At 44.9% G+C, this 21,358-nt stretch overlaps 1 protein-coding gene across 2 annotated transcripts in view; it reads left to right on the top strand.

Moving 5' to 3' along the window:
• The window catches only part of LOC133362812 (dentin sialophosphoprotein-like), a 56,363-nt gene that overhangs the window by 2,095 nt on the left and 32,910 nt on the right, over positions 1 to 21,358 (top strand). Inside the window, exons 1-8 of one of the 2 annotated variants that reach the window (XM_061581757.1) lie at positions 1 to 48; positions 2,834 to 2,985; positions 9,309 to 9,368; positions 12,630 to 12,756; positions 14,473 to 14,562; positions 16,620 to 16,804; positions 19,234 to 19,273; positions 20,538 to 20,634. The exon at positions 1 to 48 is cut by the window's left edge and continues 269 nt beyond it. In XM_061581757.1, coding sequence (XP_061437741.1) covers positions 2,916 to 2,985; positions 9,309 to 9,368; positions 12,630 to 12,756; positions 14,473 to 14,562; positions 16,620 to 16,804; positions 19,234 to 19,273; positions 20,538 to 20,634 — 669 coding nt within the window. In that variant the 5' untranslated portion in view covers positions 1 to 48; positions 2,834 to 2,915. The remainder of the gene's footprint in view (positions 49 to 2,833; positions 2,986 to 9,308; positions 9,369 to 12,629; positions 12,757 to 14,472; positions 14,563 to 16,619; positions 16,805 to 19,233; positions 19,274 to 20,537; positions 20,635 to 21,358) is intronic. The other variant, XM_061581758.1, reaches the window with a different exon arrangement.

Genomic DNA, 21,358 nt, shown 5'->3' with positions numbered 1-21,358 from the left:
TACTACAACAACTACAACTACAACAACTACAACAACTACAACAACTATGTATCTCTCTGTGTCTGTCTCTCTGTGTCTCTCTGTGTCTGTCTCTCTGTGTCTGTATCTCTCTGTGTCTGTCTCTCTGTGTCTGTATCTCTCTGTGTCTGTATCTCTCTGTGTCTGTCTCTCTGTGTCTGTATCTCTCTGTGTCTGTATCTCTGTGTCTGTATCTCTCTGTGTCTGTATCTCTCTGTGTCTCTGTGTCTGTATCTCTCTGTGTCTCTGTGTCTCTCTGTGTCTGTATCTCTCTGTCTCTCTGTGTCTCTCTGTGTCTGTATCTCTCTGTGTCTGTATCTCTCTGTGTCTCTGTGTCTCTCTGTGTCTGTATCTCTCTGTCTCTCTGTGTCTGTTTCTCTCTCTGTGTCTGTATCTCTCTGTCTCTCTGTGTCTCTCTGTGTCTGTATCTCTCTGTGTCTCTGTGTCTCTCTGTGTCTGTTTCTCTCTCTGTGTCTCTCTGTGTCTGTCTCTCTGTGTCTCTCTGTGTCTCTCTGTGTCTGTATCTCTCTGTCTCTCTGTGTCTCTCTGTGTCTGTGTCTCTCTGTGTCTGTATCTCTCTGTCTCTCTGTGTCTCTCTGTGTCTGTTTCTCTCTCTGTGTCTGTATCTCTCTGTCTCTCTGTGTCTCTCTGTGTCTCTCTGTGTCTGTATCTCTCTCTCTGTGTCTGTATCTCTGTGTCTCTCTGTGTCTCTCTGTGTCTGTATCTCTCTGTCTCTCTCTGTCTCTCTGTGTCTGTATCTCTCTCTGTGTCTGTATCTCTCTGTGTCTCTGTGTCTATCTGTGTCTGTATCTCTCTGTCTCTCTGTGTCTCTCTGTGTCTCTCTGTCTCTCTGTGTCTCTCTGTGTCTGTATCTCTCTCTGTGTCTGTATCTCTCTGTCTCTCTGTGTCTCTCTGTGTCTATATCTCTCTGTCTCTCTGTGTCTCTCTGTGTCTCTCTGTCTCTCTGTGTCTCTCTGTGTCTGTCTCTCTCTCTCTGTGTCTGTATCTCTGTATCTCTCTGTCTCTCTGTGTCTCTCTGTGTCTCTCTGTCTCTCTGTGTCTCTCTGTGTCTGTCTCTCTCTCTCTGTGTCTGTATCTCTGTGTCTCTCTGTGTCTCTCTGTGTCTGTATCTCTCTGTCTCTCTGTGTCTCTCTGTGTCTCTCTCTGTGTCTGTATCTCTCTGTGTCTCTCTGTCTCTCTCTGTGTCTGTATCTCTCTGTCTCTCTGTGTCTCTCTGTGTCTCTCTGTGTCTGTATCTCTCTGTGTCTCTCTGTCTCTCTGTGTCTGTTTCTCTCTCTGTGTCTGTATCTCTCTGTCTCTCTGTGTCTCTCTGTGTCTGTCTCTCTCTCTGTGTCTGTATCTCTCTGTCTCTCTGTGTCTCTCTGTGTCTGTATCTCTCTGTCTCTCTGTGTCTCTCTGTGTCTGTCTCTCTCTCTGTGTCTGTATCTCTCTGTCTCTCTGTGTCTCTCTGTGTCTGTATCTCTCTGTCTCTCTGTGTCTCTCTGTGTCTGTCTCTCTCTCTGTGTCTGTATCTCTCTGTCTCTCTGTGTCTCTCTGTGTCTGTATCTCTCTGTCTCTCTGTGTCTCTCTGTGTCTGTCTCTCTCTGTGTCTGTATCTCTCTCTGTGTCTGTATCTCTCTGTGTCTGTATCTCTCTGTCTCTCTGTGTCTGTCTCTCTGTGTCTGTATCTCTCTGTCTCTCTGTGTCTCTCTGTGTCTGTCTCTCTCTGTGTCTGTATCTCTCTGTCTCTCTGTGTCTCTCTGTGTCTGTATCTTTCTCTCTGTCTGTATCTCTCTGTCTCTCTGTGTCTCTCTGTGTCTGTATCTCTCTGTCTCTCTGTGTCTGTATCTCTCTGTCTCTCTGTGTCTCTCTGTGTCTGTATCTCTCTGTCTCTCTGTGTCTGTATCTCTCTGTGTCTGTCTCTCTCTGTCTCTCTGTGTCTCTCTGTGTCTGTATCTCTCTGTCTCTCTCTGTCTCTCTGTCTCTCTGTGTCTGTATCTCTCTCTCTGTCTGTATCTCTCTGTCTCTCTGTGTCTCTCTGTGTCTGTATCTCTCTCTGTCTCTCTGTCTCTCTGTGTCTGTATCTCTCTGTCTCTCTGTGTCTCTCTGTGTCTGTATCTCTGTGTCTGTATCTCTCTGTCTCTCTGTGTCTCTCTGTGTCTGTCTCTCTGTGTCTGTATCTCTCTCTGTGTCTGTATCTCTCTGTGTCTCTCTGTGTCTGTCTCTCTCTGTGTCTGTATCTCTCTGTCTCTCTGTGTCTCTCTGTGTCTGTATCTTTCTCTCTGTCTGTATCTCTCTGTCTCTCTCTGTCTCTCTGTGTCTGTATCTCTCTGTCTCTCTGTGTCTCTCTGTGTCTGTATCTCTCTGTGTCTCTCTGTGTCTGTATCTCTCTGTGTCTCTCTGTGTCTGTCTCTCTCTGTGTCTGTATCTCTCTGTCTCTCTGTGTCTCTCTGTGTCTGTATCTCTCTGTGTCTGTCTCTCTGTGTCTCTCTGTGTCTCTCTGTGTCTGTCTCTCTCTGTGTCTGTATCTCTCTGTCTCTCTGTGTCTCTCTGTGTCTGTCTCTCTCTGTGTCTGTCTCTCTGTGTCTCTCTGTGTCTCTCTGTGTCTGTCTCTCTCTGTGTCTGTATCTCTCTGTCTCTCTCTGTCTCTCTGTGTCTGTGTCTCTCTGTCTCTCTGTGTATATCTCCCCATCTCCATCACCATGCCTTTTTACCATTTTATTACTTCCCTTCTACGTGACGACTTTACCGAAAGAACCAAGAAGAATATGTGTTGACGGTCGTTTTCTCCTCCTTCCTTCCTTCCTCCTCGTAGAACCAGAAACATTTGCTGCGTCGACTGCCTCCGCCGTGCCGGAGCTTTTGTCGGCGGTGCCGCGGGCTTTGCCGACGCAGACATGAGCTCGGCGTTGAACGCCGATGAAGTCCGGGTCATGTCGGAGTTGCTGGCACACGGACTTCTCCGAGGTGACCTTTTCTGACTCCAACTTGTAGCAAGCACGTTGCCTACGGCTCGACCATTGGTTTTGTTACCCTTCTATCTGGCAACAAAACTGACACCTTTTTTACAAGGAGTCATGTTTGCGTAGACCGCAATAACTGCGGTCATAATGCAAACAAAAGAACACAACTCTGATAATGTATGCACTGTCCTTGAAGTTGATTGGTCCACACCCGAGACAGCTTTCCTTCGAGCCTAGTCTCATATGGGTTGGACCAGATGACGCCAAAAGGCGCACAACTCAAGGACAATGCACCATCAGAGTATGAGAGCTCGGGGCAAGCATCTACACTATGGGGACCTCATTTGCCAGTAAAAATATGATAATTGGTTTTTTACCCTTCTATCTGGCAACAAAACTGACACCATTTTTACAAGGAGTCATGTTTGCGTAGACCGCAATAGCTGCGGTCATAATGCAAACAAAAGAACACAACTCTGATAATGTATGCACTGTCCTTGAAGTTGATTGGTCCACACCCGAGACAGCTTTCCTTAGAGCCTAGTCTCATATGGGTTGAACCAGATGACGCCAAAAGGCGCACAACTCAAGGACAATGCACCATCAGAGTATGAGAGCTCGGGGCAAGCATCTACACTATGGGGACCTCATTTGCCAGTAAAAATATGATAATTGGTTTTTTACCCTTCTATCTGGCAACAAAACTGACACCTTTTTGCAAGGAGTCATGTTTGCGTAGACCGCAATACCTGCAGTCATAATACAAACAAAAGAACACAACTCTGATAATGTGCACTGTCCTTGAAGTTGATTGGTCCACACCCGAGACAGCTTTCCTTCGAGCCTAGTCTCATATGGGTTGGACCAGATGACGCCAAAAGGCGCACAACTCAAGGACAATGCACCATCAGAGTATGAGAGCTCGGGGCAAGCATCTACACTATGGGGACCTCATTTGCCAGTAAAAATATGATAATTGGTTTTTTACCCTTCTATCTGGCAACAAAACTGACACCTTTTTGCAAGGAGTCATGTTTGCGTAGACCGCAATACCTGCAGTCATAATACAAACAAAAGAACACAACTCTGATAATGTGCACTGTCCTTGAAGTTGATTGGTCCACACCCGAGACAGCTTTCCTTCGAGCCTAGTCTCATATGGGTTGGACCAGATGACGCCAAAAGGCGCACAACTCAAGGACAATGCACCATCAGAGTATGAGAGCTCGGGGCAAGCATCTACACTATGGGGACCTCATTTGCCAGTAAAAATATGATAATTGGTTTTTTACCCTTCTATCTGGCAACAAAACTGACACCTTTTTACAAGGAGTCATGTTTGCGTAGACCGCAATACCTGCAGTCATAATACAAACAAAAGAACACAACTCTGATAATGTGCACTGTCCTTGAAGTTGATTGGTCCACACCCGAGACAGCTTTCCTTAGAGCCTAGTCTCACATGGTCCTTGAAGTTGATTGGTCCACACCCGAGACAGCTTTCCTTAGAGCCTAGTCTCACATGGTCCTTGAAGTTGATTGGTCCACACCCGAGACAGCTTTCCTTAGAGCCTAGTCTCACATGGTCCTTGAAGTTGATTGGTCCACACCCGAGACAGCTTTCCTTAGAGCCTAGTCTCACATGGTCCTTGAAGTTGATTGGTCCACACCCGAGACAGCTTTCCTTAGAGCCTAGTCTCACATGGTCCTTGAAGTTGATTGGTCCACACCCGAGACAGCTTTCCTTAGAGCCTAGTCTCACATGGTCCTTGAAGTTGATTGGTCCACACCCGAGACAGCTTTCCTTAGAGCCTAGTCTCACATGGTCCTTGAAGTTGATTGGTCCACACCCGAGACAGCTTTCCTTAGAGCCTAGTCTCACATGGTCCTTGAAGTTGATTGGTCCACACCCGAGACAGCTTTCCTTAGAGCCTAGTCTCACATGGTCCTTGAAGTTGATTGGTCCACACCCGAGACAGCTTTCCTTAGAGCCTAGTCTCACATGGTCCTTGAAGTTGATTGGTCCACACCCGAGACAGCTTTCCTTAGAGCCTAGTCTCACATGGTCCTTGAAGTTGATTGGTCCACACCCGAGACAGCTTTCCTTAGAGCCTAGTCTCACATGGTCCTTGAAGTTGATTGGTCCACACCCGAGACAGCTTCCTTAGAGCCTAGTCTCACATGGTCCTTGAAGTTGATTGGTCCACACCCGAGACAGCTTTCCTTAGAGCCTAGTCTCACATGGTCCTTGAAGTTGATTGGTCCACACCCGAGACAGCTTTCCTTAGAGCCTAGTCTCACATGGTCCTTGAAGTTGATTGGTCCACACCCGAGACAGCTTTCCTTAGAGCCTAGTCTCACATGGTCCTTGAAGTTGATTGGTCCACACCCGAGACAGCTTTCCTTAGAGCCTAGTCTCACATGGTCCTTGAAGTTGATTGGTCCACACCCGAGACAGCTTTCCTTAGAGCCTAGTCTCACATGGTCCTTGAAGTTGATTGGTCCACACCCGAGACAGCTTTCCTTAGAGCCTAGTCTCACATGGTCCTTGAAGTTGATTGGTCCACACCCGAGACAGCTTTCCTTAGAGCCTAGTCTCACATGGTCCTTGAAGTTGATTGGTCCACACCCGAGACAGCTTTCCTTAGAGCCTAGTCTCACATGGTCCTTGAAGTTGATTGGTCCACACCCGAGACAGCTTTCCTTAGAGCCTAGTCTCACATGGTCCTTGAAGTTGATTGGTCCACACCCGAGACAGCTTTCCTTAGAGCCTAGTCTCACATGGTCCTTGAAGTTGATTGGTCCACACCCGAGACAGCTTTCCTTAGAGCCTAGTCTCACATGGTCCTTGAAGTTGATTGGTCCACACCCGAGACAGCTTTCCTTAGAGCCTAGTCTCACATGGTCCTTGAAGTTGATTGGTCCACACCCGAGACAGCTTTCCTTAGAGCCTAGTCTCACATGGTCCTTGAAGTTGATTGGTCCACACCCGAGACAGCTTTCCTTAGAGCCTAGTCTCACATGGTCCTTGAAGTTGATTGGTCCACACCCGAGACAGCTTTCCTTAGAGCCTAGTCTCACATGGTCCTTGAAGTTGATTGGTCCACACCCGAGACAGCTTTCCTTAGAGCCTAGTCTCACATGGTCCTTGAAGTTGATTGGTCCACACCCGAGACAGCTTTCCTTAGAGCCTAGTCTCACATGGTCCTTGAAGTTGATTGGTCCACACCCGAGACAGCTTTCCTTAGAGCCCAGTCTCACATGGGTTGGACCAGATGACTCGGGTGTGGACCAATCAACTTCAAGGACAGTGCAAACATTATCAGAGTTGTGTTCTTTTGTTTGTATTATGACTGCAGGTATTGTGGTCTATGCAAACATGACTCCTCGCAAAAAGGTGTCAGTTTTGTTGCCAGATAGAAGGGTTCAAAACCAATTATCATATTTTTACTGGCAAATGAGGTCCCCATAGTACGGCTCGACCGCTCGACACGTCCCTCTACAGCGCTCACTCGCCTCGGAGGAAACCGAACGCAGTTCGCACATTGCCGGCTCACCAGACGCGATGCTTAAGCATACCCAACGATTTTGATTGAAAGCTTCTTTCGTGACTGCTGCAGGGATTCATCTTCTTGGTTCTTTCGGTAAAGTCGTCACGTAGAAGGGAAGTAATAAAATAATGAAAATAAAACATAATAAAATATTATAATAAAATAATAAAATAATAAAGATAGAACATAATAAAATAATATAATAAAATAAAATAATAAAATATTAAAATAATAAAAATAAAACATAATAAATAATATAAAAAAAATAAAAAAATAATATAATAAAATAATAAAATAATAAAGATAAAACATAATCACATAATAAAAATGAAACGTAATTAAATTTCGATTTAAAGCTTTCGTGACTGCAGGGATTCATCTTCTTGGTTCTTTCGGTAAAGTCACCACATAGAAGGGAAGTAATAAAATAATAGAAATAAAACATAATAAAATAATATAATAAAATAATAAAATAATAAAGATAGAACATAATAAAATAATATAATCAAATAATAAAAATGAAACGTAATTAAATTTCGATTTAAAGCTTCTTTCGTGACTGCAGGGATTCATCTTCTTGGTTCGTTCGGTAAAGTCACGTAGAAGGGAAATAATAAAATAATGAAAATAAAACTTCATAAAATAATAATATAATATTATGAAATTATATAATAAAATTATATAATAATATATTGAAATAATTTAATAATATTTTATTTTTCTATTTAAAGTTTGTTTTGTGACTGCAGCAGGGATTCATCTTCTTGGTTCTTTCGGTAAAGTCACGTAGAAGGGAAGTAATAAAAGAATAAAAATAAAACATTATAATTTTTTATGTTTTATTTTTATAAAACATAATCATTTATTATGTTTTATTTTATTTTTATAATTAATTTATTATGTTTCATTTTTATAAAACAGAATAATTTATTATTATGTTTTATTTTTATAATATATAATAAATAATAAAAATAAAACATAATATTTTATTATGTTTTATTTTCATTATTTCATTACTTCCCTTCTACATGATGACTTTACCGAAAGAACCAAGAAGATATACCCCAACGATGCCTCCAAGTGCCTGGCTTTGCGATGATAAACCTCTTGCAGCCGTGGCCAAGCGTTCCAGCCGGGTTCGTACGCACTCGGCCGTACCGGATCGATCCATCTTGCCCCTCTGTACAGCCCCCTCTGAGCCTCGCTCAAATCTACCCGCGAAAATAACTAATCTCTGCTTCCACAGTGCACGTTCTGCGTGCAATGCTCGCGGACTCGTGCGTTCGTGTGTCACTCCGCTGCTGGATGAGGGCCTGCCCGTGCCGAAAGGGTTGCTGGCGTTGTTTGACTGCGCTACACCATGTCGATCCGCGCGGGTTGGTGCCAGTGAGTAGCATAGCTTAGACCAGCGGTCGGGAACCTATGGCTCGCGAGCCATACACATGGCTCTTGCGGTGACGGCATATGGCTCCCTGACAATTTTGAGTTGAAAAAAATAAATAAAAATCAGTTTGGAACTGATTTTAAAATACTTGTGATATTTGCTTAATAATGCCGTGTCGTTTTAAAGTGAACAGAAATTAGTTTTGAAGATAAATTTCACGGGTCACGCCTGCATGAAGCTCTACCTCACCACGTATGAACCAGACTACAAGGCCATCAGCAAAACCATATAGCACCAAGTCGCATTAAAAGTGATACATATTTAATTTATTACACGTTAAAATTACACTATATGGCTCTCAAAGAAATATATTTAGAAATATTTGGCTTTTATGGCTCTCCCAGTCAAAAAGGTTCACGACCCCTGGCTTACGGCGAGAGCATAGAAGTACAATGCAACACGTAGATGCTCTGGCTACACTGACGTCTGTCAAATGGCAATTTAAAAACTGGACATCGGAACGATAAAAACTCACGTCGGCGCAATGATTTAAAGTTCAGTCTCCAAATCTTATGATCCGCTCTGTCTCTCTTTGCGTCTATTCATGTGCGACGGCGAAAGGTCATTACCTCAAATGCCACCCAATTATATATTTGTCTTTGTAAGGCCACTGTTTTTGACGATCACTATATTTTGCCACTGGTAAGGGAGATGTCTCATAGTGTAAATGCTTCACCCCGAACTCTCAATACTCTGATAGTGCGCTGTCTTTGAGTTGTGCGCCTTTTGGCATCATCTGGTCCAACACCATGTGAGACTAGGCTCTGAGAAAAGCTGTCTCGGGTGTGGACCAATCAACTTCAAGGACAGTGCATATCATCATCATTATCAGAGTTTCTTTTTTGTTTGCATTTTGATTGCATGTGTTGTGGTTATTGCAAACATGATGCCTTGTATAAACGTTTCGATTTAAAGCTTTCGTGACTGCAGGGATTCATCTTCTTGGTTCTTTCGGTAAAGTCGTCACGTAGAAGGGAAGTAATAAAATAATAATTATTTTATTATGTTCTATTTTTATTATTTTATTACTTCCCTTCTACGTGACTTTACCGAAAGAACCAAGAAGATGTATAAAGGTGTCAGTTGTTGTACCAGTTGAAAGGGTAAAAATCTACCACTCTATCCCATACACAAGCGCGCCAGAAGGCAACAGTCCACCCTTTGCTGTGACGCTTTTAGCAACATTTGTCTGATCCATCGAGCTTCGCCCCGCAGCGCTGGATCAGGGGCGTGCGTGCACCGCCGCCACCGCCCGTGACTGCTGCCCACAAACACAGCTATCCACAAAGCGCGTGTTTCACGTGCTGAATGACATCTTCGTTTTTTCTACAGATCACCATCGAAGCGTGAAACTGATCATGCTGTTCGATGCGGAAACAGAGAAGGCTAAAAGTGAGTTGCGGTTTTCGTTCGAGCGACACTTCCGGTGTTATAGCGCGAATAGACACTCGCGCTCCACGTTTCTCGCGCCCGATAGCGATGGGGCGGCAGCGCTTAGTCGGAGCCTCGTGAAAGCGGTGAATCCGACTAAATGGGATTCGCGTCGTTATTTTTATTTTTTTATCTGGATGAAGGCCGGTCGGCCCAAAAAATGTCCACATCTTCATTTTTCACAATAAGAGGTTTTTACTTCTAGATTTGAAGCTTTCGTGACTGCAAGGATTCATATTCTTAGGTTTTTTCGGTAAAGTCACCGTGTAGGTAAAACATTAAAATTAATAAAAATAAAATAAAATCACGACGTTTCGGAGGCAACACAAGTCTCTGTCTTCAGGTGGGACCGTCACAGCCGGATTAGCTGCATCAACTGATGCAGCTAATCTGGCTTGATGCACTTGATGCAGCTAATCCGGCTGTGACGGTCCCACCTGATGACGGAGACTTGTGTTGCCTCCGAAACGTCGTGATTTTTATTTTATTTTCATTAATTTTGATGTTTTACCTACACGGTGACTTTACCGAAAAAACCTAAGAATAAGAGGTTTTACTGGTAGGAACCTCCTGGTTACACCAGCCCACAGGGGATTGTTGTGTCCGTCCGTCTGTCGTGCATCCAAAAATGGGAGGGGTGGGGCTGGGTGGGGAGGGGAGGGTGGGGCTGGGTGGGGAGGGTGGGTCTGGGTGGGGGTGGGAGTAGTGGGGGGCTGGGTTGGCCACTGAACGGCACGGAGGGTTCGTCTGGCCTTAGCTTGTGGAGTGCGAGGGTCTTTGCTTTCCTATAATACTGGTAGGAACCTCCTGGTTACACCAGCCCACAGGGCATTATTGTGTCCGTCCATCTGTCGTGCATCCAAAAATGGGAGGGGTGGGGCTGGGTGGAGAGGGGACAGTGGGGAGGGGCTGGGTGGGGAAAGGAGGGTGGGGAGGGGCTGGGTGGGGAGGGTGGGGCTGGGTGGGGGGTGGGAGGGGTGGGGAGGGTGGGGAGGGGAGGGTGGGGAGGGAGGGGTTGGGTGTGGAGGGTGGGGCTGGGTGGGGGGTGGGAGGGGTGGGGAGGGTGGGGAGGGGCTGGGTGGGGAGGGGCTGGGTGGGGAGGGTGGGGCTGGGTGGGGGGTGGGTGGGGAGGGGCTGGTCACCCCGTGGTGCCCTTATAAAACTCAACGTTTCATAAAAAATAAAACATAACAAAATAATTATTTTGTTTTAAAAATAAAACATAATAAAATAATTATTTAGTTTAATTTTTATTATTTCCTTTCTGCGTGACTTTACCGAAAGAACCAAGAAAATGTCACTCCAATCGAATGTCCATTCCAGAGAGATGCGTCGGAGTTTTAAAACGAGCGGACCGCCTCAACAGCTCCTGCGTAGAACCAGCGCTTCTCAGTAAAAAAACACGTCGGCTCATCTTGAACCGGAGACGTTTTGTTGAATAAATTACAATAAAAAATGTTCATTTTTTAATAAAACAATAACGGCGCGGTGTCCGCCAATAAGTGGGAAGCCTTCCAAAAGGAAATGGAGCAATGGAATAGGCTCAGTGAAAGGTCCTGGCTGGATTGGTTGCATTGCAAGATCACGCGAGATGGGGGCGGGATGGAGAGGCCTTCCTTCCGCTGAATAATTTCAACAAAAAACTAAACTGCTATTATTAGCAGGACCCTGCGGGGTGGGCTGGTATGAACGAATAACCAAAGAATATAAACATCATGTATCATTACACTTGTTTAGCCAGGAAAGCCCCACTGAGTCTAAAGGTTTTTGTAGGGTCCTGCCAAGTGTTTGCAGTAGGGGGCGATGTTGCTACACCTAATCGGACGATACGAAGGGATAGTTTGAGGCCTAGTTCTAGGCTTTAGGCCTAGCTGTAGGCTTTAGGCCGCTGTGAGTTAATTTTTAATTTAAATGTTTTAATTTAAAGCTATCTCAGGGAATTATAAGGGGAATGTTACACTTGTTTAGCCAGGAAAGCCTCACTGAGTCTAAAGGTTTTTGTAGGGTCCTGCCAAGTGTTTGCAGTAGGGGGCGATGTTGCTGCACCTAATAGGACATCGGACAGACGGACGGACGGACGATATAATCTATTATAGGCTGGTCCACTTCGTTCCTACCAGTATTATTATTTAAGCAGCTAAGGCCCACTGAGCAATGTGGCTCTTTTCAGAAGTGACCGGGCAAAACAATGTAATCATCACGTGGACATTGATAGCAGCCACATATTCTAAACGCGTGACGTTGATTCTAAATGTGGAGGGGAAACCCGGAGGACACAGAGACAAATCCACACGGCCACAGGGAGTCCACGCAAACTCCAAATATACAGCAGCAGCAGGCGTCGGGATTGGGATCGAACCCACGACCTCCTGTATACCAGGCGAGGTAGTCAACATCTCCTAGCCACCGTGATGATGATGAGAGAGAGACCCGTAAACTCCAAATATACAGCAGCAGGCGTCAGGGTCGGGATCGAACCCACGACCTCCTGTACACCAGGCGAGGTAGTTAACATTTCCTAGCCACCGTGATGATGATGAGAGAGAGACACGCAGACTCCAAATATACAGCAGCAGGCGTCAGGGTCGGGATCGAACCCACGACCTCCTGTATACCAGGCGAGGTAGTTAACATTTCCTAGCCACCGTGATGATGAGAGAGAGAGACACGCAGACTCCAAATATACAGCAGCAGGCGTCAGGGTCGGGATCGAACCCACGACCTCCTGTATACCAGGCGAGGTAGTCAACATCTCCTAGTCACCGTGATGATGATGAGAGAGAGACACGCAGACTCCAAATATACAGCAGCAGGCGTCAGGGTCGGGATCGAACCGACGACCTCCTGCATACCAGGCGAGGTAGTTAACATTTCCTAGCCACCGTGATGATGATGAGAGAGAGACACGCAGACTCCAAATATACAGCAGCAGGCGTCAGGGTAGGGATCGAACCCACGACCTCCTGTACACCAGGCGAGGTAGTTAACATCTCCTAGCCACCGTGTTTACACCTCACCACCGAGGCTCGGTGAATTGACGCTGACTGATGATGGTGTTATGGGGTTGAACTAAATGCCTCGAGAAACGGGAGGACACAGCTCTGTAAAAGTGATATTTTGTTCGGAATTCAATTAATCCTTATTTAAAGGATCACTGACAATCATTAATCCTGCGTTGTGCGAAGTTCGTGGTTGTGTTCGTTGCGATATTCATCGTTGCAGTATATGCAGAAGATTTAAAGGAGACGCGGAAAAAAATCGACGATATTACTTTAAAGAACACGGAACTTTCTGAGCAGACAACGCGGCTAGAGACTACTTTTGAGGTTAACAAGACCGTCATTGAAAGGTAAGAGCATCAAACACAGAGGACATGTCTTCTTGGTTCTTTCGGTAAAGTCACCACGTAGAAGGGAAGTAATAAAATAATAAAAATAAAACATAATAAAATAATTATCACGACGTTTCGGCCACAACGCAAGCAGCCGTCTTCAGGTGAAGAATGAGACACTGCCAAGCTTGGAGCTTATATATGAGCTGGGTTCATTGCTTCTACATAATATTAACATTCCCTCCCTTTGTTAATGCTACCCCCTGTCCCCTCGCTTTGATGCTGCTGATCCTGCGTAATGCACGGGCATAATATGACTTTGAAACCCCCCCACCCACCTCCTACGCATTTCCCATGAATATGCTAAACTCCTCTTGATGTGCACATTCTTTTGTTAAGGCGCTCTTCTTGCACCTCCAACCCAGCTTATATATAAGCTCCAAGCTTGGCAGTGTCTCATTCTTCACCTGAGGACGGCTGCTTGCGTTGTGGCCGAAACGTCGTGAGAATTATTTTATTATGTTTTATTTCTATTATTTTATTACTTCCCTTCTACGTGACGACTTTACCGAAAGAACCAAGAAGATGAATCCCTGCAGTCACGAAAGAAGCTTTAAATCGAAACAGAGGACATGGCCAAACAAATCAAGTTGCCGCGCTAAGAACGTCGCCAATTGATTTTGATTCATCTTCTTGGTTCTTTCGGTAAAATCACGTAGAATGGAAATAATAAAATAATAAAAATAAACCAATAAAATAATTCTCACGACGTTTCGGCCACAACGCAAGCAGCCGTCCTCAGGTGGAGAACAGCGTCTGTCGATAAGACAGCGTCTGATTTTGTTGTTCAACGCAACTGGTTTGTTGAAGAGCAAAATCAACGAGCGCATTTTTTCTCCCACGTAACAACTCGGTTTGTTTGACCGTACAGGCTTGTACATCACTCTAGATTTGAAGCTTTCGTGACTGCAAGGATTCATATTCTTAGGTTTTTTCGGTAAAGTCACCGTGTAGGTAAAACATTAAAATTAATAAAATGAAATAAAGATCACGACGTTTCGGAGGCAACACAAGCTTCCGTCTTCAGGTGGAACCGTCACAGCCACGACAGCCGTATCAAGCAAATGAGAGATTGCAAGAGCTACCACTCCGTATATATAATTTTAATGTTTTACCTACGTGACTTTACCGAAAAAACCTAAGAGTATGAATCCTTGCAGTTACGAAAGCTTCAAACCCTGAATGATTAACAACATTTCAGCTGGCCGCTAAGTGTCAGTCTTTCGGTAAAGTCACCATGTAGGTAAAAAATGAAATGAAAATTAATGAAAAAAGAAAAAATCACGACGTTTCGGAGGCAACACAAGTCTCCGTCTTCAGGAGGTACCGTCACAGCCACGACAGCCGCATCAAGTAAATGAGAGATTGCAAGAGCTACCACTCCGTTTATATAATGGTTGGAGAGGCGGTAAGGGCCAAGTACGGCACACTTTTTATTCATACGGTAAGGTGAGGCTTAAGAGGGTGAGCCTTTGTTATGGAGAGGTACGGTTTGTGACTAAGCCTGTGACAATATCACATTGACATGACTCCTCTACGCGAGTCGATGCAGAACAAACGAATCACGATATCGGTTGTGGAAGCCTACAAAATCGTCGCCGCTACGATTCGCGTGCGATGTCACTCGAGCGCACGACCCGCCTAGCTTTTTCGAGCCCGTTGTTATTCTCACAGATTGAATGCGGCGCAGAATATTCTCATTAAACACACGTTGGACAAACGCGCGCAACTGAAAGCCGCCAAGCAACACCTTGCAGACGAATCGTGAGTCTTTTTCTGCAATATTTTGCTGTCTTTTCTTGGATTTTCTGTTTGCACTTAGTCACATATAGTCACTTTAAGATGTTTTTAGTTCATGTTTTTTGTTTGTTGCGGTTGCACCCGATTCAAGAGCCCAATGGCTCACAGGGCTCTATACCTAATACATGAACTTGTTGTATACACTACACTACACTATACACTACACTATACACTACACTATACACTACTACACACTATACACTACACTATACACTACACTATACACTACTACACACTATACACTACACTATACACTACACTACACTATACACTACACTATACACTACACTACACACTACTACACACTATACACTACACTATACACTACACTATACACTACTACACACTATACACTACACTATACACTACACTATACACTACACTACACACTATACACTACACTATACACTACACTATACACTACACTATACACTACTACACACTATACACTACACTATACACTACACTATACACTACACTACACACTACACTATACACTACTACACACTATACACTACACTATACACTACTACACACTATACACTACTACACACTATACACTACACTATACACTACTACACACTATACACTACACTATACACTACACTATACACTACACTATACACTACACTATACACTACACTACTATACACTATACACTACTATACACTATACACTACACTACTATACACTACACTATACACTACACTATACACTACACTACTATACACTACACTATACACTACACTATACACTACACTACTATACACTACACTATACACTACACTATACACTACACTACTATACACTACACTATACACTACACTATACACTACACTACTATAACTACACTATACACTACACTATACACTACACTATACACTACACTACTATACACTACACTACTATACAATACAATACACTACTATACAATACACTATCCACTACACTACTATAGACTACACTACTATTCACTACACATTCCACTACACTACTATACACTACACTACTATACACTACACTACTATTCACTACACATACACTACACTATACACTACACTACACACTATACTATACACTACACACTACACTATACACTACACTACTATTCACTACACATACACTACACTATACACTACACTATACACTACACTATACACTACACATACACTACACTATACACTACACACTAGTGCTGTACCAGTGACGAATTGGCCACGTTGTTTACGTGACAACCCTCACGAGTTGGCTGTGTCGGGTGGTGGCGGGTTTTAACGACACATTTATACATTCACGCGATCTCACCCCCCCCCAAAAAACCTCCATTGTGGAGCACTGACATCACACGTCTTATAACAGGACTCTGCGGGTGGGCTGGTAGGAACGAATAACCAAAGAATATAAACATAATGTATTATTACACTTGTTTAGCCAGGAAAGCCTCACTGAGTCTAAAGGTTTTTGTAGGGTCCTGCCAAGTGTTTGCAGTAGGGGGCGATGTTGCTACACCGAATCGGACGATACGAAGGGAGAGTTTCTAGCCTAGTTCTAGGCTTTAGGCCTAGCTGTAGGCTTTAGGCCGCCGTGAGTTAATTTTAAATTTAAATGTTTTAATTAAAAGCTATCTCAGGGAATTATAAGGGAATGTTACACTAGTTTAGCCAGGAAAGCGTCACAGTCTAAAGGTTTTTGTAATTAAAAGCTATCTCAGGGAATTATAAGGGAATGTTACACTTGTTTAGCCAGGAAAGCGTCACTGAGTATAAAGGTTTTTGTAATTAAAAGCTATCTCAGGGAATTATAAGGGAATGTTACACTAGTTTAGCCAGGAAAGCGTCACAGTCTAAAGGTTTTTGTAGGGTCATGTCAAGTGTTTGCAGTAGGGGGCGATGTTGCTACACGGACGGACGGACAAACGGACAAACGGACGGACGATATAATCTATTGGTGTCTGGTCCACTTCGTTCCTACCAGCAAAACATGTAACCTCTTGCCCTCTTGGGTTCGTGACGTGCGCACAGGGTGCGCTTAGCCGACATCGTAAAACATTACGAGGCCATGTTGACGGACTACGAGGAGGAGCCCAGCGTTCACTCCCAGGTGCTCCTCGCAAAGAAGGAGGGAGAGCTGGCCGCCTTGAGAGGCGCCATCGCCACGGAGAAGCAGGATCGCAAGGAGCAGCGGAGAAAGATGAATCGCGAAACGGGTGAAGCGGCATTAGCAACGCGTCGACACCACAGGGGCAGTTTCTTCATTAGGGCGATTGGGCGACGCACCACCAATCTCATTCAACCACAGAGTCACGCTAGCCGTCACTGTGCCTCTGGATATAGTCCAATCAGCGTCATGTCACGTTCTGTGGAGTACCGCCTCTTTTTGGGCGATTTCACTCCGGCTGAGAATCGCCCCGAGTGTTCCCGTAGACTTACATTCAAAGATGTTTTTTTTCGAACGGCGGGTGCTGCAATGCATTCTCTATGGCTTCCGGGAGGGCTCGCACTAACGTGCTCACGTCATCATACGTCAGCACGTTTCAGTCAACGATATTATTTGTCACCACCTAGTGGAATCTTTAATAAAATAAACTTGAGTGGATTGTATTAATAGTGAGTATAGAAACAAACAAGATGTATTGTAAGAGTCACTTTATTTTTCTTTAATATTAAAGAAGTGAAGTTGCCTTTACATGCTTAAGCTGTTAATGTATCCATTGCATGGGTGGAGCTTATCCTTATCAATCATCCACACATTTGCCCCCCCTGAGAGATTTTGCAGGAGCCGCCACTGGTGTAAAAAAAAAAAAAACGCGGCCCTTGCGCGTTGTTCGAAACATGTCGGGGGGTTTATCTTCTCGGTTCTTTTGGTAAAGTCGTCACGTAGAAGGGAAGTAATAAAATAATAAAAATAAAACATAATAAAATAATTCTCACGACGTTTCGGCTACAACGCAAGCAGCCGTCTTCAGGTGAAGAATGAGACACTGCCAAGCTTGGAGCTTATATATAAGCTGGGTTGGAGGTGGAAGAAGAGCGCCTTAACAAAAAGAATGTGCATATCAAGAGGAATTTAGCATATTTAGCATTTAAGTCGAAAAGAGAATCAGGATCGCAAGGAGCAGAGGAGAAAGTTGAATCGCGAAACGGGTGAAGCGGCATTAGCAACGCGTCGACAAAAAACAACGCGGCCTTTGCGCGTCGTTCGAAACGTGTCGGGGGGTTTATCTTCTCGGTTCTTTTGGTAAAGTCGTCACGTAGAATGGGAAGTAATAAAATAATAAAAATAAAACATAATAAAATACAAAGTCACGTAGAAGGGAAATAATAAAATAATAAAAATAAAACATAATAAAATACAAAGTCACGTAGAATGGAAATAATAAAACAATAAAAATTAAACATAATAAAATAATTGTCACGACGTTTCGGCCACAACGCATTTCACAAGTAGTACTAATCCCATATCTGCATTTCGCATAAATATGCGAAATTCCTCTTGATATGCAAACTCCTTTGTCAAGGCGCCCTTCCCCCTCCAACCCAGCAGCTTAAATATACGCTGCCAAGCCTGGTGCTGTTTCATTCAGACGCTGTCTTTCCGACACACCTGTTCTTCACCTGAGGACGGCTGCTTGCGTTGTGGCCGAAACGTCGTGAGAATTGTATCTTATTATGTTTTATTTTCATTATTTTATTACTTCCCTTCTACGTGATGACTTTACCGAAAGAACCAAGAAGATGAATCCCTGCAGTCACGAAAGAAGCTTTACATCGAAGTGTTGGGGGTTTGATAATTGTTTTTTTACCCTTCTATCTGGCAACAAAACTGACACCTTTTTACAAGGAGTCATGTTTGCATAGACCACAATACCTGCAGTCATAATGCAAACAAAAAAACATAACTCTGATAATGTATGTGCACTGTCCTTGAAGTTGATTGGTCCACACCCGAGACAGCTTTCCTTAGAGCCTAGTCTCACATGGTCCTTGAAGTTGATTGGTCCACACCCGAGACAGCTTTCCTTAGAGCCTAGTCTCACATGGTCCTTGAAGTTGATTGGTCCACACCCGAGACAGCTTTCCTTAGAGCCTAGTCTCACATGGTCCTTGAAGTTGATTGGTCCACACCCGAGACAGCTTTCCTTAGAGCCTAGTCTCACATGGGTTGGACCAGAAGACGCCAAAAGGCGCACTCCTTGTAAAAAGGTGTCAGTTTTGTTGCCAGATAGAAGGGTAAAGAACCAATTATCATATTTTTACTGGCAAATGAGGTCCCCATAGTGTTGGGGGGTTTGTTTTGGAATGCGCTATGATGCTGTTCTGCTGGGTTATTATTGTTGTTAACACATTGTAGATTGTGTTGCAGCTGTAAGCATTCATGTGCTGATGAGTTACAATGAGAACGAAGCTGCTCCTTTGCTGCATCACTGCGGCTGCTGTCAGACGCACACATGTTTCTTTACATCGTCTAAGACAAAGCGACCACAATGCAGTTCTTCGGGAACTGCTGACAGACTTGGCAACATGCAAAAATGCAGTGCGCATAAAACATGCACATTTTACACATTTAGCTTCAATCAACGATGTGATGCACGTTTTCGTAATCACAAACAGGCCCTAACATCAACTCCTCTTTCAGGTTTTCGGTTCGCGACGTTCAATGAACGGGTGGCCGAAATGTATCCTTTCAAGCGTTCTGGGTTTGTACGTAGGAAGTCGGAGTAACATTTGAAGTGCCGCCTCAGGTCTCGTGAGGTGTTGCCTCAGGTCTCCTAAGGCTCTAGGGAAAGCTGTCTCTGGTGTGGAGCAATCAGTTTCAAGGACAATGCATAAATGATCAGAGTGTTGTTCTTTTGTTTGCATTTCGACTGCAAGTGTTGTGGTTAATGCAAACGTGATTCCTTTGCAAAAGGTTTCAGTTTTGTCGCCGGAAAAAAAGTGGGGAAAACCCCGATTATTAATAGCCGGCAGAGGTCGCAACCGGGTACCCGATACCCGTACCCTACCCGATACCCGGCTACTCGTACCCGGCCGGGTACGGGTACGGCTACCCGTTTGCGACCCTGGTGCGGCCGGGTACGGGTACGGGTAGGCCGTGAGTCACCGGTGAGTCACCGTTTGTCACTCATTTCCCAACGTCTTGTCTCTTCTCACGATTCAAGTTCCTAGAATCAACCCACCCGCGCCTGCAACGTGGCTTCATCCCAGAGGTCGCAATCGGAAAAGTGCCAGAGTCTTCGTTCACAGAGATGGGAGTTGTGTTTGTAACAAACGTACGTCAGAGGTCGCAACCGGGTACCCGATACCCGATACCCGACTACCCGTACTCGGCTGGGTACGGGTAGTCGTTTGTGACCCTGGTGCGGCCGGGTACGGGTAGACCGTGAGTCACTGGTGAGTCACCGTTTGTCACTCATTTCCCAACGTCTTGTCTCTTCTCACAATTCAAGTTCCTAGAATCAACCCACCCGCGCCTGCAACGTGGCTTCATCCCAGAGGTCGCAATCGGGTACCTGATACCCGTACCCTACCCGTACCCGGCTGGGTACGGGTAGGGTACGGGTACGGCTGGGTACGGGTACCCGTTTGCGACCCTGGTGCGGCCTGGGTACGGGTAGGGTACGGGTACGGGTAGGGTACGGGTACGGGTAGGGTACGGGTACGGGTAGGGTGCGGGTACGGGTAGGGTGCGGGTACGGGTAGGGTACGGGTACGGGTAGGGTACGGGTACGGGTAGGGTACGGGTACGGGTAGGGTACGGGTACGGGTAGGGTACGGGTACGGGTAGGGTACGGGTACGGGTAGGGTAAGGGTACGGCCGGGTACGGCTACCCGTTTGCGACCCTGGTGCGGCCTGGGTACGGGTAAGGAATCGTAACCCGTTTGCGACCTCTGATAGCCGGTGATTAGCGTCGAAAGAAAATCCTCAAATGCACAACTCAGGGTGCTGATCAAGCAAGACACGGCCAGGAGTGAAGCGTTGATTGCAGCGAGGGAGGCGTCGAAGGAGCTGCTGGAAAAGGAAGCCAAGGGGCATCAGGTAACACTCTTGGCATTTGGTGCCGACGGGTGGTGATGCAACACCCGACTTAATGTTTCATGCGCTGTGATCAAACGTTACCTATCGTATCTTAATTTTGGAGCTTTCGTGACTGCAGGAAATATTCTTTGGTTCTTTCGGTAAAGTCACGTCTAAAGATAAAAGAATAAATTGAATAATAGCATACTACGACGTTTCGATTGCAACACAATCATCATCAGGTATAAATGAAATAGCGACACAAAATCTAACTAGAAAACTATAGACAGACATATAAGCAGACAGACATCACCAAGATACACAGAGAGAGAGTAACACAGGTACAGAGAGGGGTGATCGTCTCTGTGGGGTGGCCTTAAATAGAAAACTATAGACAGACATACAAGCAGACAGATATCACCAAGATACACAGAGAGAGAGAGTAACACAGGTACAGAGAGGGGTGATCGTCTCTGTGGGGTGGCCTTAAATAGAAAACTATAGACAGACATACAAGCAGACAGATATCACCAAGATACACAGAGAGAGAGAGTAACACAGGCACAGAGAGAGGTGATCGTCTCTGTGGCGAGGCCTTAAATAGAAAACTATAGACAGACATATAAGCAGACAGACATCACCAAGATACACAGAGAGAGAGTAACACAGGCACAGAGAGAGGTGATCGTCTCTGTGGGGTGGCCTTAAATAGAAAACTATAGACAGACATATTAGCAGACAGATA

Source organism: Lethenteron reissneri, unplaced genomic scaffold, assembly GCF_015708825.2.
Source record: "Lethenteron reissneri isolate LAM-NWPU_2019-01 unplaced genomic scaffold, ASM1570882v1 scaffold_1630, whole genome shotgun sequence".
Classification (NCBI taxonomy): Eukaryota; Metazoa; Chordata; class Hyperoartia; order Petromyzontiformes; family Petromyzontidae; genus Lethenteron; species Lethenteron reissneri.
Note: the sequence above shows the minus strand (reverse complement) of the source record. Positions and strands in the feature narration are given on the sequence as shown.